We start from the raw sequence: 16,546 nt of genomic DNA, 5'->3' as shown, positions 1-16,546 counted from the left end.
GTCATTCAAAGCAAGGGCCTCTACAGTTCACACACAATTTTGATGGCTGTAACCTTTAGAAATTAGAGTTGTGAAAATATTAGGTAACACTTTAAGTCACAATTCACAGTATAAACAAACTATTAACTAAAACTCCTAGCTTAATAAACTACTTAATAGCTGTTTATTAATAGTTAGTGCGGTAGAAGCTGGGTTTAGAATTTGTGTGGGATTAGGGATGCAGAATAAGATCATACTTTATAACTACTAATGAACAGTTAATATCTTAATAATAGGCAAGTAATATACCAGTAGTTATTAGCATGAATTGTAATCCAAAGTGCTAGCGAATATTCAAATGTTCTCTAGTTTTGATAACTGTTGTCCACCAAATATAATGTTTTTGTTGAAGAAAACACTGTTCTGCTGTATTAGCATGATATTTAGTCAAACTACTGTAAAAGTCCTTCAAAATTTGTAACATGAAAATTAAATTATTTAAAAAAAAAAGGCATTGTACTGTATAAAAAGTTTTCAATTTAATTTTATTCATTCTATGCCTTCCTCACGTTTTCTTTGGCAGTATTTCCTCAAGCACTCAAACATAAGATCTGCTTTTTTCCCTCTTAAACAGATCACAGTTTCGGATGATGGCAGTCCATCCAAGTCGACCGTGGTTCATGTGATAGTCAACGTATTGGATGAAAATGACAACAGTCCCCAGTTCTTGGAAAAGATCTTTAAAATCAGGCTGGTGGAACGACTGGAGGCAGTGGAATGGGAGCCAATTTATCGAGTGATTGCCTATGACAGAGATGAGAGTCCCTTCTCTGATATCTCATACGCTATTGAGGAGGGTGAAGAGCAGGGGAAATTTTTCATTGAGCCCACAACTGGGTTTGTGTTCTCTAAAGAGGCTTTTTCAGCGGGGGAGTATAATATTATCACGGTACGTTTATTTCAATTTCCAGTTGCCAAATGGTGTCGGATTTAATAGTGGAGTTTTTGAGGATTCAGACTGAATGGGCACATGCACCTTAATATTTTTTATCCAAGTGGATTTTCTAGGATAAACGCTATATTTTGTTAACTTTGATGATCAAATTGAATGCTATTGTAAGCTGGTGCAAAGAGTTAGTTCACCACACAATTTAGTTCTCTTTAACTTACCCTCACATGGTTCCAAATCCAAAAGTAGGTTGTTGATATTTTTATCAAATCTGACAGAAAAGAAACAAGATCACTAGATAAAATCAACAGATTTCATTTAGAATTTATATTAAACATTCAGATTTGGTCAACACAGGCTCATTCTGAAAACGTAGTCCCGCGGACATTTCTGGAGACCATGAATTACATAGCCGCAGGTATGTTTGGCTGCATTTCATTTTTTAAGTGAATGCTGCGGGGTGGCATGACGCCGTTATTTTTGGCGCTTCCCGGCTGACTGCTTACCTTTTTTGTGGAGGGCTTTCCTGCCACAGCCAGTTTGTCCAGTTAGCACGTCGTGTACGTCAGCGGATTTGAGATGCAGAGAGGAGTTGACCGCGATGATGACGACGACCGGGTTTGAGTCCGAGGAAGAGCAGTTCCAAAAATCAGGTAAGACAAAAACAGAATCCAAAAAATAAACCAAACGAATGAAAAACAGGGTGAGAATGTGGTAAAACCTGAAAATGTGGTAAAAATCAGAAAAGGGGTTTTCTTTTTCTGGATGGCTTTTGTAAACAGTTAACTGGGTTTAGGGAAGTAAGCGGGCAGTCGGGTCAATCGGTAAAATTGGGTTTAGGGAAGGAGGAGGGTTGGTTGGTCGATTGTCCGGTCGCCTAGTCAATCATTCAGTCATTCAGTCGGTTAACAATGGCCTCTGGTGGGTTCACATGAGAACAGCGCGGGCGCAAACTGCACCCACGAGAGACATTTGAGATGCGAAAATGCGTACACAACAGCCTCTTGCAGATTCGCGAAAACAAAAACTGCAAAAATATGTACGTCCTGGGACATATTTCGTGGTCTCCAGAATTGTTCGCGGGACTACGTTTTCAGAACTAGCCTGCATTGGATTTGGTCATGGAAGCTCAGTCATGCTTGCTTGATGTGTGGGAACCAATGAGGTTCATTCTCGTGTGTCAGATGAGCATTCTTGAGCTTCTGCAAGAACCAATGAGGTTTGCTTTTATGCATTAAGCAGATATGGTTGTTGCCATTTAGTCTGATCAGTGTTTATAGGTGAATAACATATACAGATGTAATTACGTGCAGATATGTAATCAATCATAAGTACAATGTAAAACATGTAGTTGAACAACAAGTACATTGTTAAAAATGATTCATTTCAGTGTAAGCACTTATAAGTCAAGGTAACCTAATATATATGACTCAAATTTTATTTAGGCATGAATTAAACCTTTAATATGTCCATCTTTTTAAAAAAGCCCCATATATTGATTATGTACTCTTAAAAATGTGTTCTTTACACATCTTGTCATGTCAGTAGGTCAAAAACAACAAAAAACACTCACTCTGCTCTCTTGCAGATTAAAGCATCAGACAATGGGAAGCCTTCAAAGTCGTCCATCTGTCGGTTGCACATTGAGTGGATTCCAAAGCCTAAGCTGGCTAAACAAGCGCTGGCATTTGAGGAGATTCCTCTCTCATTCTCTGTGATGGAGAACGATCCAGTAGCCCATATGGTGGGAGTCATCAGCGCTCAGCCACTTGACTCTCCTGTATGGTTTACTATCAATGGTAAGAACCTAAAGTTCTACAACCAGCCTTAAAGAGACAATTTACCCTGTACTTGTTCCAAACCTGTTTTAGTTGGATGAACAGAAAGGGGAAAAGGGAAAAGAATAACAAATTAATCAGACAATTCGATTGTAAAAATGGTAGTTTGTTCCTATACTAAGTCAATGGTTATTTGATTATTACACCAAAATGAGAGTATTGTTCTTAGTCATATCGACCTAGAAAATATCAACGTTTAATTTCCATTGGTCTTCGTATTCAATGTAACTACTGAAGAGTCAAGCTTTAAAAAGAAAAATTATCTAAACTCTTTTTTTAAAAACTTTTTTGAGAGATGCTAAGAGTCTAAAATTATTCAATGATTTATGCTAAGCTAAACTAAAAGTGCTCTCACCAGACATAGAGATCAGCTGAATAGATTAAAAAATGACAAAACGTAGCTGTTTAACTCTAATGGACTTGTGAAATGATCCAATTTCCAAAAAAGTGGAATGTTCCTTTACTGTGGCTCTATGCAGAGTGGCCATTGTCTATCAAAGTTCTACAAGAGCAATTTATAAGTGTAAGAATCTGTCTGCATTCTATACCTCAGTCTGTGCAGTCCAAACAGCCAAAACCTGAATATTTCTTTTTTCCCTGTGCCTAATTCTTATCTGCTTCCTCTGCTTTTCTTTTTCTCCTTCTCTACTGTTGCTTCATGAAGGAGACACACATGTTAAAGACGCTTTTCACATTCTACAGATGTCTTGTGACCTGAACTGTACGGCAGGTATCTGCTGATGAACAGAAACATGACTTCTTGATTTCTGATACACTGAAAAACACACACTTGATTTCTTATACACTGAAAAACACACACTTTTGACCAACTTTAAAAAAATTACTGTCATGTTTGCAGCAAAATATTTTAGTTTTTCCCCAAAGTATAATTTAACTTTGGTTTTATTTTAAAATTTTATCTTTTTTAACCTTAAGTCTAAGTATATTTTTGCTTTGACTTAATCTAAAAATGACTGTAATGTTAAAATGTCCATAGCGCAAGGTGCAAAAGCATTAAGGGCTAGTCAGAATCCACTTTTGCTATTTTAAGGACGGAAAAATAAGCTCTGCGCTGTGGCACATGGTCTAACAGGGTTAAGCTTATTTTTTTAATTAGTTATAGGTGTGTTTTGATAATATACTAATCAGAGTCTCATCTCCCATTCCCTTAAAGAGTCAGTTGCGTTAGGCCATGGCGCATTTACTATTAACATGGCAGACTTTGTAAGTGGAAAAACTGAGCGCTTCACAAGCAAGAAAACAGTTAAACAGAGCATCTGCAGTGCGAGAATGAGATAATGAGCCTCCTTACTTTTTACTTTCACTTTCATTCTCTTTTGTGGATAAAATTTCTTGTTGTATGCACAGACATGTATTAGCCAATATAAGTAATTTCGTTTGGTAAGCGCAAAGATTTGTTTCAAAACTATTTCTAAATTCAGTTCTAATGTCCAGCCAACAAATAAATGAACAATAATAAAGAAGTGTGGTCAAAAAACTGAGTTATATCCAAATAGACATGCTGTGCCCATGCTCCAAAAACTGACAGGTGGACCATTCTAAGCTTCTTTTTAATAAAACAAATATAAAAATGCATATAATAAATAATAATGCTAATAATAATAACATTATACAAAAGCAAATTATCATGAATAAACTGAAAAAGCCGCTCATGATGAAGGCAGTGGTTTTTATATTTATGTAGAAAATAATATCTTTTGTAATATTTTATTCCTTAAATTCTTTTTTTTTATTTGTAAAGATATTTGCATATTGCTGTACATCCTGTGTGTATTAAGAAATGTGTGAGTGATGCGCACAACTAACATGCTCTGCGCTGGACTTTAGACCTGCTCTCAGCTGGTTTATTGAACAGTCTATTTTAGTTCTTCAAAATAGCAACGTGCCAGCAATGCGCCTTAACACACCTCTTATTTAGACCAAAACACCTATAAGTGCACAATGTGGTGCAAATGGATTTGCTACTTAAACAACGTGGCAGAAAACAGGAAAATTATGGTCTGAAAATTGCAACACGTCATAGAAACACGTCTTGTGTCTTATTGTGCCGGGTGTATGATAGGGCCCAAAATGTTTTTTTCATAAATGATAAATAAAATTTAAGCACTTTGGTTTGACTTAATATTATTAAAATCAAAATTTGTACCAAGTTTGGACTAAACCATAATAAATACATAATGTTAGATGTTAGAAATAAATTAAAACTGAAAGCACATAAATAGTACCCTTTTGATGTGGTTACATGACATGAAACCTGCTTAAAAATAGTACTTTAAGTTTACCTAGGAGGTTGTTATCATTATTTTTTTGCTTCAAGGCAAATTTAATAAAACGGGTTATAATCAGCCACCTTGCTTTTTCAAATAATCCAACACAAAAATCTACTTTGAATGAAAGACACAGTACTGCAGTAAATTTTTTTCCAGTGTTATTTCCTCTCACATCTACCAAAAAGACCTCTGAATTTATATTCTGTGGAGGAGATCTTGCATAATGATTACTTTCTTTGAATGTTTGCTACTTTAACAGCTAATGCAAATGATACATTATGCAAAAATCCCACTTGGTAGTGAACAGCATTAATATGCGACCGCTGTCTGTGTTGGTACTAACAGGTGGAAGCACTGACAGCCGTTTTGACGTGGAAAAGGCGAGTGGCACAATCATCATTGCTGGAGCACTAGATGCTGAACGACAGTCAAATTATAACCTCACTGTTGAAGCAACAGATGGAACAAGATCTATCAGCACTCAGGTGTTTTTCTTTAATAGCACTTACCAAGAAATTGCCCATGCATTTATAAAATTGTATCGGTTGAATAATGGATGTAGAGATGCACATCTTTGTCTTGCCTTGTATATGCGTGGTTCTGCATTGTGACAGGATAATTGTTTTGTTGCTTAGAATTACCAATACACCCCACCACTGCTCAAATTGAAAAGACAGTTTAAAATAAACAAGATTACAAGCTCACAATTAATATCAGATTCAAATTAATCCGAAAATGCAGTAAATGTCATTAAATAGATTTTAAATGCTCAATGTCTTAAACTTTGAATCTATCAGAAACACTTTACAATAAGGTTGTATTAGCTAATGTTAGTTAATGCATAAGTTAACATGAATTAATGTTAACTATCAGAAACACTTTACAATAAGGTTGTATTAGCTAATGTTAGTTAATGCATTAGTTAACATGAATTAATGTTAACTATCAGAAACACTTTACAATAAGGTTGTATTAGCTAATGTTAGTTAATGCATTAGTTAACATGAATTAACAATGAAGACATCTGTTAAGCATTAATTAACCTAGCATACTGTCTATTAATGTGTTGGTTAATGCATTAAAAAACATTAACTAACGATGACAAATTACTTTGTTCAGCATTACATAATTACAAAAGTTGCACTAACTACAAAAAAAATATTGTATGGACTAGAAAAATTAAGTTGAACTAACTAGAGAAAGTAAGTTGTTTCATTTATTTATTTTATTTTTGGCTTAGTCTCTTTATTAATCAGCGGTTGCCACAGCAGAATTAACTGCCATCTTATCCAGCATATGTTTTACGCAGGGGATGCCATTCCAGCTGCAACCCATCACTGGGAAACACCCATACACTTATTCACACACATACACTACGGACAATTTAGCTTATCCAGTTCAAGTATAGTGCATGTCTTTAAACATGTTGGGGGAAACCGGAGCACCCAGAGGAAACCTACGCAAACATGAGAAAAACATGCAAACTACACACAGAAATGCCAACTGACCCAGCCGAGGCTGGAACAAGTGACCTTCTTGCTGTGAGAAGATAGCGCAACCCACTGCGCCTCCATGCCACCCAAATTAAGTTGTATGAACTAGAAAGCTTCAGTTGGGGTAACTTGACAAGTTGTATGAACTAGAAAAAAAAATAAGTTGGGGCAATTAGAAAAAAAACTTGCTCCGTTTACACTTTAAAAAAAATGACAAAAAGTCAAGACAACAAATATTTTTATGTTGCTCTAACTTATTTTAAGTTATTAAGTTAATCAGGTTTCAACAAAAAAGTTATACAAAGTTGTTGAATTGTTATACAATGTTTGACTGATGTAAATTGATACAACTAGAAAAGTTCATTTGATTCAATTAAAACATTTCAGGCAGCATAATTTTTTATAATGTAGAAAAAATAAATTGTCTACTAGAAAAATTAAACTGCACTTGTATAAACAAAGATATTATGTTAGACAACAAAATTATCGAACGAGAAGGCACTCAAAAATTGAAGAAATTATTATTTTCCTTTTCCTTTTCCTTTTTTTTTACGTACAGAACCTTTTGAGTGCCTTGGACTTGGTCTTTATCTTTATGAATCCCTTACCCAAAGAACTCCAACACATTAATTACCCCTGAAGCACTTTTGGTTTTATTTAGGATATTATGTTGCATGAAGAAGAACAATTAAGTTGCACTAACTACAGAAATTGAATTGAGGTAAAGTGAAAAAAATAAACAATGAGCTTTGTTAGTGATAATGTTGGTAAAAAGTCCACAAACATTGATAACATGTAAGTTGAAATCTGTGCAGTGCTGAACCTGAGTCATGAATTATTATTTGGTTATGTTAACTAATGCTTTAATAAACACATTACTTTATTTGTAAGTTTACATGAACAAATCAGGGACGTGCGGTCAGGGGAGGCAGATGAGGCAGTGCCATACCTGTCATTATCCTCACCTGCCATCATAAGATGTATACTAATAATAAAATAAATATTTGTCCACTGATCTGTGCAATAAATGCAATTTCTGTATGATTAAATTTATTTCAATCATTTTTATGATCAAAATTGCAGTATTTAGCATAATACAACCTTATTGTAAAGTGTTACCCACATACCTAAGAATGACCAAGTCTTAAATCCTAAGTTTTTACTGTAAGTTGCAACAATCTTACACACTTGTCCTGCTACAAGTGATTATTCATACTGAAAGATCAGATTTAGTCACAATAGAACGTATTAAATTTCATGTCAAAAATCATGATAACTCATCTAGCCGGAATGCATACTGTCACCTGCATATTGCGATCCTGTTGCATGCAGTTGGCTGAAATATGCTTTCTTTCTAATGTACGCTTCCCTTTGTCCTTTTGTCATGGTGTGAACATACCTCTCCTTGGGCGATACCTGCATGTATCAGCCAAGCCAGCCAGCCTTATCAGGTCACAGTGCGAGACTCATCCATCAGTGTGAGCAGGCCCAGAGGCAAAGAATGATGTGAGAGGGAGTAATGTTTTAAAAGAGAGCTCCGTTTCAGCCCTCAGTCTGTCTCTCCTGTTGCAGAGAGCATGCCCTCTGGGAGATTGCAGTCCGCACTGTTTGTCATCCCATAATGGGCTTCATACTTGTGGGCTTTTTTCAGAGTCTGTGTGAATTACAGACTTTCAAAAATTTGCGTCTCAGGTCAAATAATGTGTACTGGGTGTCCTTATGTCCCTGTTGCTTGAGTAAACGTGCATCCTTTAGAAAACAGTGCGGAATCCTTTACGATTCGCTTACATTTAGAGTTTTGGAAAAATGCTATTTTGATTGAAAAGGGTATTTTCTTAAGAGCAATTTTGCTTTGTTCAACAGGTCATAATTCAAGTTCTTGACACAAATGAACACCGTCCCAAGTTTAGCCAAAACCACTATGAGATAAGCATTCCAGAGGAAATTCAGCCTGGCATGAAGATACTGGAAATAAATGCAACAGATAAAGACGAGAACAACAAATTATCCTACACACTGTTGAGCAGCACAGACTTATTTAGTCTGAAGAAGTTTCGTCTTGATCCTGGAACAGGCTTTCTGTACACCACTGAAAAACTCGACCATGAAACCATGCACAGACACATCCTCACTGTAATGGTAAGTCCATGTATAATCTTTTTTTATCATCTACATTAAGTATTTCAAATAAAAACCTGCTTAATATTTTACCAGCTGTTTCCTTTACATCATATTATTCCAGGTTAGGGATCAAGGTGTGCCTGTGAAGAGTAATGTTGTGAGAGTAATCATCAATGTGGAGGACAGTAATGACAATCCACCGTGGTTCACTAGCTCTCAGTATGCTGCCCGTGTGTTTGAGACAGCTGCGATTGGTTCATCTGTGTTACAGGTCACTGCTTTGGACAAAGACAAGAGCTTTAATGCTGAAATCCTTTACAGCATAGATTCAGGTACAACTATGCTTTGCACTATTAAGCCATACTAATTAATATTGTTATATACACTCACTGGAAACTTTATTGGGTGCTTAACCTTTGTATTATAAGGCAGGACCACTTTTTGAAGTCAGAATAGGCTTGTTGTTTTGTGGCTTAGATTCAACATGATGCTCGACACATTTGTCCATATACTGTACTGTAGATGTACAAGGCATCCACTGTTGCTGCAGATTTGGCATTTGAACATCCATGATGTGAATCTCCACCACATCCCAAGTGTTTTCAATTGGTTTGGGATTTGGTGACTGTGGATAGCATTTTAGTATAGAGCAGGCAATCTATTATTGTTCAATCAAGTATTGAACACATCATGATTCTTACTGGTCAATGTATTTATAAAGGTGCTGTTGACATGAAATTGACCCAAATTTTGGTTAAAAACACAAACAATCTAAACACATAATTTTTTTTCCAGAAAATCTATGATATGTGTATTAACATTGGGATGACACAAGGAGAAAGTACTGAATTACTAAAATGCACTGCAAAAAATACTTATTTTTTTTTTTTTAAATCTTGTTTTTAGTCCAAATATATAAATATTCTTAAATCAAGACGTATTTTTTAGACTAGAAAAACTTATTGTCTTGTTTTAAGAATTAATATTCCAAAATAATGTGAGTTTTTCCTTAAAGCAAGCAAAATAATCTGCCAATGGGGTAAGCAAAATAATCTTATTTAAAATTGAAAACAAGAATATTTTTCTTACTCCATTGGCAGATTATTTTCCTTGTTTTAAAGAAATACTCACTCAATTTTGACACATTATTTCACAAAACAAGACAATATTTTTTACGTATTTAGAAAATCTTGATTTGAGAAATTGTAGATATTTGGACTAGACAACAGAATATTCAACTCTGATCTTTAATTCTTATTTTCTATTGAATTTAAGTCAGGTGATGAGCTGGGCCATCCTAGCAGATGCATTTTCTTTTTCTGAATCTAGCTGAGATTCCTGTGCTGTGTTTGGGATGACTTTCTTGCTGGAATCTCCACACCGGTTTCATCTCCATCATTCTGGAAATGCAGGAATTGGGAATGAAGCAGCTAATATTAATTTTCATTGAGGAGGGTTAAGGTGCTTTCTAACTACTGAGAGATTGCTGTCTAGGCTTCCTTTCTTTGTGTGTTCAATATTTTTTTCATGTATCATTTCATTGTATTACATATAACCTAATTTCTGAACTTATTAGTTTTATTTTCTTTATATGTTAGGATAAAGTTTTTGGATTACTTTGGCATCTAGTGAAAAAGTAAACAGTTCTTTTAGAAATATATTCTCAGAGAAAAATGGTGATGTGTTCAATACTATTTTATCAACTGTATGTGGATAACTTTCATGTTCAAGAAACTTCTATCAAATAAACCAGTGTAGCTATTTTCCTTTGACCTCTAGCATCTTCAAGGAATACTCAATTCAGAAGTTCTCAGATCAGCCTAATGAACAACTTTGCCACATTCAAAGGCTACATTTACACTAACGTGTTCATTATGAAGAATGCAATTAAGAATTAAAATTATTCACTTTTCGTCTAGATTTTTACTGTGTTTCAGAAAAACAATCTCTGTCAACACTACAGTATACACCCTAAAATGCATGACTCATGGCCATTCACATATTTTGCAAGCATTCATACCAGATGCCTACAGGTGACACATGAGAGGTGCTTGAAAAAACAGGAAACAATATGCAACAGTTCATAAGACCAGTCAGAGAGTGATTATGTACAGCCACAGCTCCATTTCAGTCTATCTAATTTGAACATCAGCATTTCTCAAGTAAAATGGGGTCTTCGGTGCTTTAAAATGCTTTGTTATTGTGGGCTGAAAATGTTGTAGTGGAAAATGTTGTAAAGTGGAAAAGTGTTAAAATAACCGCCCTAGTGTAACCTAAATCAACATATTTCCTCATTTTGATGCTCAGTTCAAAGTTTGAGAGATTGCCTTGACCAAATGCCTCTCTAAATGCCTTAATCCATTCAATTGCTTCCATGCAAGAAGGTGAACAGGAGGACACTTAATAAAGTGGCTGGTGATTGTATATATTACACAGACAACCGCAGTGTAAGATACATTCATACTACTGTATTTATGTGTTTTACAGCAGTTGCCAGAGAGATATGTGCAATGAAATTATTATATTGATCTCTGTTTCTTACCTTTCCCCTCTTTCTTATGGTTAGGAAATCATGGAACTTCCTTCATCATTGATCAGTCCTCCGGCATTATAACAGTTGCAAGAGAACTTGATTGTGAGACCAGAGACCAGTATGAATTGATAATAAAAGCTTCAGACAAAGGAGAACCTTCGCTCAGTGCAGTTACGGCTGTCAGGATCACAGTCACTATCTCAGATAATACCAAGCCGAAGTTCCCCTCCAATTCTCTATCAGCTGAAGTCAGTGAGAACGTTCCTGTTGGGAGTTTTGTAACTTTAGTCTCAGCCTTCAGTCAATCAACAGTTTTCTATCAAATCATAGAGGGAAATGAGAAAGGCGCGTTTGACATCAATCCAAACTCTGGTGCTGTCATCACAAGGAAGAAGCTGGACTTTGAAACACTTTCATCATATAAACTGATTGTCCAGGGAACAGACATGGCTGAAATGTCAAGCAGTGTCACAGTTAACATTTATTTAAAGGATGAAAATGACAATGCTCCTGTCTTCACCCAATCTGAATATACTGGCTTCATCAGCGAGTCGGCCATCATCAGAAGTGTGGTCCTGAACTCTCAGAAAGCTCCTCTTGTTGTTCGTGCAACAGATGCTGACCAGCACTCAAATGCCAGACTTGTCTATCAGATTATGGAGCCATTTGCTTGTAACTACTTCTCTATCGATTCTAGGACTGGAGCGATTCAAACTCTCAGCAACCTGGATTATGAGCAGAGACGGATATTTAACTTTAGAGTTCAAGTTCATGACACTGGGAACCCACGTTTATTTGCTCAAGACACTGCCAATGTGACTATACACATCATTAACATTAATGACTGCGCTCCCAAGTTCACTCAGGATTCATACGAGGCTACTCTTCTCCTTCCGACCTATAAAGGTGTTAAAGTGATAACAGTAAAGGCAACAGATGAGGACTCGCTGCCAGGAAACAAACTACATTTTGAAATTGTGGATGGCAACATAGGGAACAAATTCTGGCTTGATCCAACTTTTGGTGATATTTTTGTACAAAATACTACACAGCTGCGGAGCAGGTACAGATTGACAGTCCAAGTCTCTGATGGAAGTTTCATTGGGTGTGCAAATGTGAAAGTCAATGTTAAAGATAATAAAAGTCACAATCTGAAGTTCACGCAGGACATTTTCACCGCTCAGGTGCAAGAAAACGCTACAGAAAAGAAAACCCTGGCAGTTCTTTCTGTAGTTGGAAATAGAGTCAACGAGCCTTTGTTTTATTCTATTCTCAATCCTAACAGTAAATTTGAAATAGGACGCACATCAGGAGTGCTTTTCTCTACGGGCATCCCATTTGATCGAGAGGAACAGGATTTGTTTGAAATCATTGTGGAGGTAATAAAAGAGCCAGGGTTGAATGGTCCTGCCCACGTGCTTGTGAAAGTGCAAGTTGAGGACGTGAATGATAATGCCCCATTCTTTGTAGATCAACCCTATCATGCGGTTGTACAGGTTGACCAAACTGTGGGTTCAGTTTTTGCGAAGGTGACCACTGTGGACAGAGATATAGGCAAAAATGCTGAGATTACATACTACTTGAAAGGTCATGATAAATATTTTCAGGTGAACCCATTTGGAGAAATATCTCTAAAGAGGCCTCTTGAGTTGGAAAGCATTGGCAAGTATGTCATTAACATCACTGCGCAAGATGAAGGTGAACCACCACTATTCTCAAATGCAGAGGTTGTTATTTCAGTGGTGAACAAAGCCACACCAATATTTGAAAGACCTTTTTACAAGATTGAAATCCTCGAGAATGTGCTAGTAGGTACATCTATACTCCAAGTTGTAGCCAATCAATCTGCAGGACCTCGTACTGTCTACAGCATCAGTGGGGGAAACCCATTCAGTCAGTTTGACATTCATTTTAACTCTGGACTCATTAAAGTCATCCAGCCATTGGATTATGAGGCTCATCCAGCATATCGGTTAAGCATCCAGGCAACAGATTCTTTGACCGGGGCCAACTCTGATGTTTTTGTAGACATTATATTAGAAGATGTCAATGACAACGCACCTAAATTTGAAGCAGCAGTGTATAGTATTAGCATCTCTGAATCTACTGTAATTGGAACCTCTGTACTGCAAGTGGTAGCCATGGACCCTGATGCACAAAGCAATGCTATATTGTTTTATAAACTGCATGAAAGGGATGGATCGACTTCAGATCACTTCAGAATAGATGCCGAGACTGGAGTTATTTGGACTGCAGGACTACTAGACCATGAAACCCAATCTCAGCATGATCTGATTGTAAAAGCTGTTGACGGTGGGGCAATTCAGCTGTCTTCTGAAGTCCAAGTGACCGTATATATAACTGATCTTAATGACAACCCACCTATTTTTGCACAACAGCTTTATAATGCCACTATAAGTAAGATTTCTTCTCCAGGGCAGCTTGTGACCTGTGTTAAAGCATTTGATGCTGACAGTCATGGTAGCAGTAATCTCGAGTATGCCATTTTGTCAGGAAATGACAACAACATTTTTGCAATTGATGCGTTAAGTGGAGAAATTGTGATTGCCAACATCAGCAGACAATCTCTTAAGCACTTCTACAGCTTAATACTGTCAGTGACTGATGGTGTTTTCTGTGCTAGCGCTGAAGCTAACATCTATGTGATGGGTGAAAATAGCCACAGCCCATCATTTACTCAGGACGAGTATCTTATTGAACTTGCTGAGAACTCTCCAGTTGGTACGCTTGTCGGACAAGTTGAAGCCATTGATGAGGACCCAGGGAAATACGGACAACTGACATTCTTCATTATGAATGATATCGCCAGGGATAAATTTAACATCAATGAAGATGGACAGATTTACACAGAAGAGAGCTTTGACAGAGAAAACCCAGAAGAGAAAATAATTAGAATCAGTTTAATGGCTAAAGATGGCGGTGGTCTATTAGGCTTTTGTAATGTCATTGTAATTCTCTCTGATGTGAATGACAATTCGCCTAAATTCAAGCATTCAGAATATAAAGTTACTGTGCCAAGAGATGCCCCTAGCAGCACAACAGTAATCAAAACAACAGCAGTAGATGAAGATGAGGGAAGTAATGCTGATATCGTATACACTATTGAATCTGATATAGACCACTTTGAAATTCATTCACTTAGTGGTGCGATTGTCACAAAAGAAAGCCTAATTGGACTGGAAAATGGCCTGTATTCCTTCTTTGTGAAGGCTAAAGATTCTGGAAGCCCACCAAAGCAATCTATTATTCCAGTTTCAATTAGAATAGTTCCCCCTGAAACATCAATCCCAAAGTTTGCCGAGCCGTCGCTGTGGTTGGAGCTTTCAGAAGACCTGGCTGTCGGAACTGAGATGGATATCTTCCAAGCCGAAAATGAGCTTTCTGTGATCTACAGCCTTGTTGGAGGGAACACCCCAGAGAGTAACAAACATGATGTCTTTGCTATTGACAGCACAACTGGTAAGCTTATACTCACAAAACGACTAGACTATGAAACTATAAAATGGTATCATCTCGCAGTGCAGGTTCGAGATGTCAAAGATGACATGGAAATTATCTCAACTGTAGATGTGAGTGTCCATCTCAAGGATGTCAATGATAACAGCCCACAATTTGAGTCCTTCCGCTACCAGTCGTGTATTGCTGAAAACCTGCCAAAAGGGACTTCTGTAGTGCAGGTTAAGGCAACGGATCTGGATTCTTGGCTGAATGGCCAGATCACGTATGCTCTGCATGAAAACCAGCAGCCCCCTGATGTTCTTCAGTTGTTTTCAGTGAACAGCGAGACGGGTTGGATAACCACCCTCATGGAAATAGACAGGGAAAAGACAGACCAATATCGAATCACAGTGGTGGCCACAGACGGAGCCCAAGGGCTACAGATGACAGGCACTACTGTTGTAGAAGTGACAGTTGTGGACACAAATGACAACCCTCCGTTATTTACTGAAGCAGTTTTTAAAGGCGCTGTAAGAGAAGATGAATCTACACCAGGCACAGTTGTAACCATTCTCAGCTATGTTGATTCTGACAGCGATGAGGTCAACAGGAGGTTCAACTGCTTCATCACAGGTATACCGTCCATGTTAACAAGTGAAAGAGAGTAATAGTTTAATCTGTCTTAATTTTCTGTCCCTTGTAGTGTTTAAACCCAATTTTCTTAAGTTGTACTCACTGCTCTTTTTCACACAATGTAGTTAAATTTAACAAAATAATAATAATAAAAAGCTAATAACAAGCAGACCATTTAATTAGTATCACCAAAACAGTGTGTTTTTGTAATAGGGCTTTAGAAAATAACATCTGTCATAAACAAAACTTGGTGATACTTTTAATTGTTTTGTGCTTTACAGCATGAATTACACAAACTCATACTGACAACATGATGATATCTAACAACATGAATTACACACACACATGCCAAAACACCTACAAAGAAAAGCATAAAAAAAAACTGTTTCAGGCCCTGTTTACACTAATATGTTTTAGTTTTAAAACAGCGGTTCAGAATAAAAACAATCCTTGTCAACACTGGCATTTTATCTACCATTTTTAAATGCCTTCTGTCCACACTTCACTGCTTAAAACCGAGATCACATGACCGCACACACACGCTCTGGCATGCGAAAGCAAGAAACAGGGTATGTTTTATACTTTTCAATGAAAATGAAATGAGGCAGAAAGTCTCTAGCAAAGTCCCTTTAAGGCAAGTCATTTCACTTGGCTGTCATCTTTGAAACACCTCTTGGGCAGTATGCTCAGGCATTCTGTCTGAATGGGGAAACATTAAATTCTTTAAAACTGTTTGCCAAGCTTACGATTACAATTCAGATTTGGAATCGCCAATAAACCTTAACAACAACCGTCTCATAGGTTTCGTTTCTAAACGTCTGAATCAAACAAAATCTGCATATTTTTAGGTTGCCTAAGCTAATGCGCATGTGCACTCGAAAGGAAAGAGATCACGACAACCTCACTTAGGGCCGTCTTACACATTATGATCCTCTGGATAATAATTGTCTGATCGCACTGCTCTTCTGAAGTAATTTACAACATCAGTCAATAGTGATCAATGAGTGGCTCCTGTAATAGTAGACGGGGCTTCATTTGCCATATTGACCTTTACACTTTTCCCTATTCAAAACTATAAGAGTGACATGTCTTGTGTATTCTGTACTTTGATTATAAGCTCCGTTTGGTTATAAATATGCATACAGTGAAGATGACGGTCATATAAATATGTAGCTACACAACAACTCAACATTTTTGCTGTCTGTAAAGTAAAATTAAAAGTTAGAATCAAATGAAAATAAACAGTTCCT

At 36.8% G+C, this 16,546-nt stretch overlaps 1 protein-coding gene and 1 long non-coding RNA gene across 4 annotated transcripts in view; one reads left to right on the top strand and one right to left on the bottom strand.

Moving 5' to 3' along the window:
• LOC141377537 (uncharacterized) overlaps positions 1-16,546 on the bottom strand; it is a 163,744-nt gene that overhangs the window by 29,411 nt on the left and 117,787 nt on the right. The gene's annotated exons all lie outside the window — the stretch shown is intronic.
• The window catches only part of fat1b (FAT atypical cadherin 1b), a 69,805-nt gene that overhangs the window by 13,739 nt on the left and 39,520 nt on the right, over positions 1-16,546 (top strand). The window contains exons 5-11 of the mRNA XM_087281552.1: positions 614-928; positions 2,517-2,727; positions 3,431-3,496; positions 5,403-5,542; positions 8,414-8,689; positions 8,793-9,003; positions 11,238-15,296. Coding sequence (XP_087137678.1) covers positions 614-928; positions 2,517-2,727; positions 3,431-3,496; positions 5,403-5,542; positions 8,414-8,689; positions 8,793-9,003; positions 11,238-15,296 — 5,278 coding nt within the window. The remainder of the gene's footprint in view (positions 1-613; positions 929-2,516; positions 2,728-3,430; positions 3,497-5,402; positions 5,543-8,413; positions 8,690-8,792; positions 9,004-11,237; positions 15,297-16,546) is intronic.

This window comes from Danio rerio, chromosome 14, assembly GCF_052040795.2.
Source record: "Danio rerio strain M-AB ecotype USA chromosome 14, GRCz13ab, whole genome shotgun sequence".
Lineage (NCBI taxonomy): Eukaryota > Metazoa > Chordata > Actinopteri > Cypriniformes > Danionidae > Danio > Danio rerio.
Note: the sequence above shows the minus strand (reverse complement) of the source record. Positions and strands in the feature narration are given on the sequence as shown.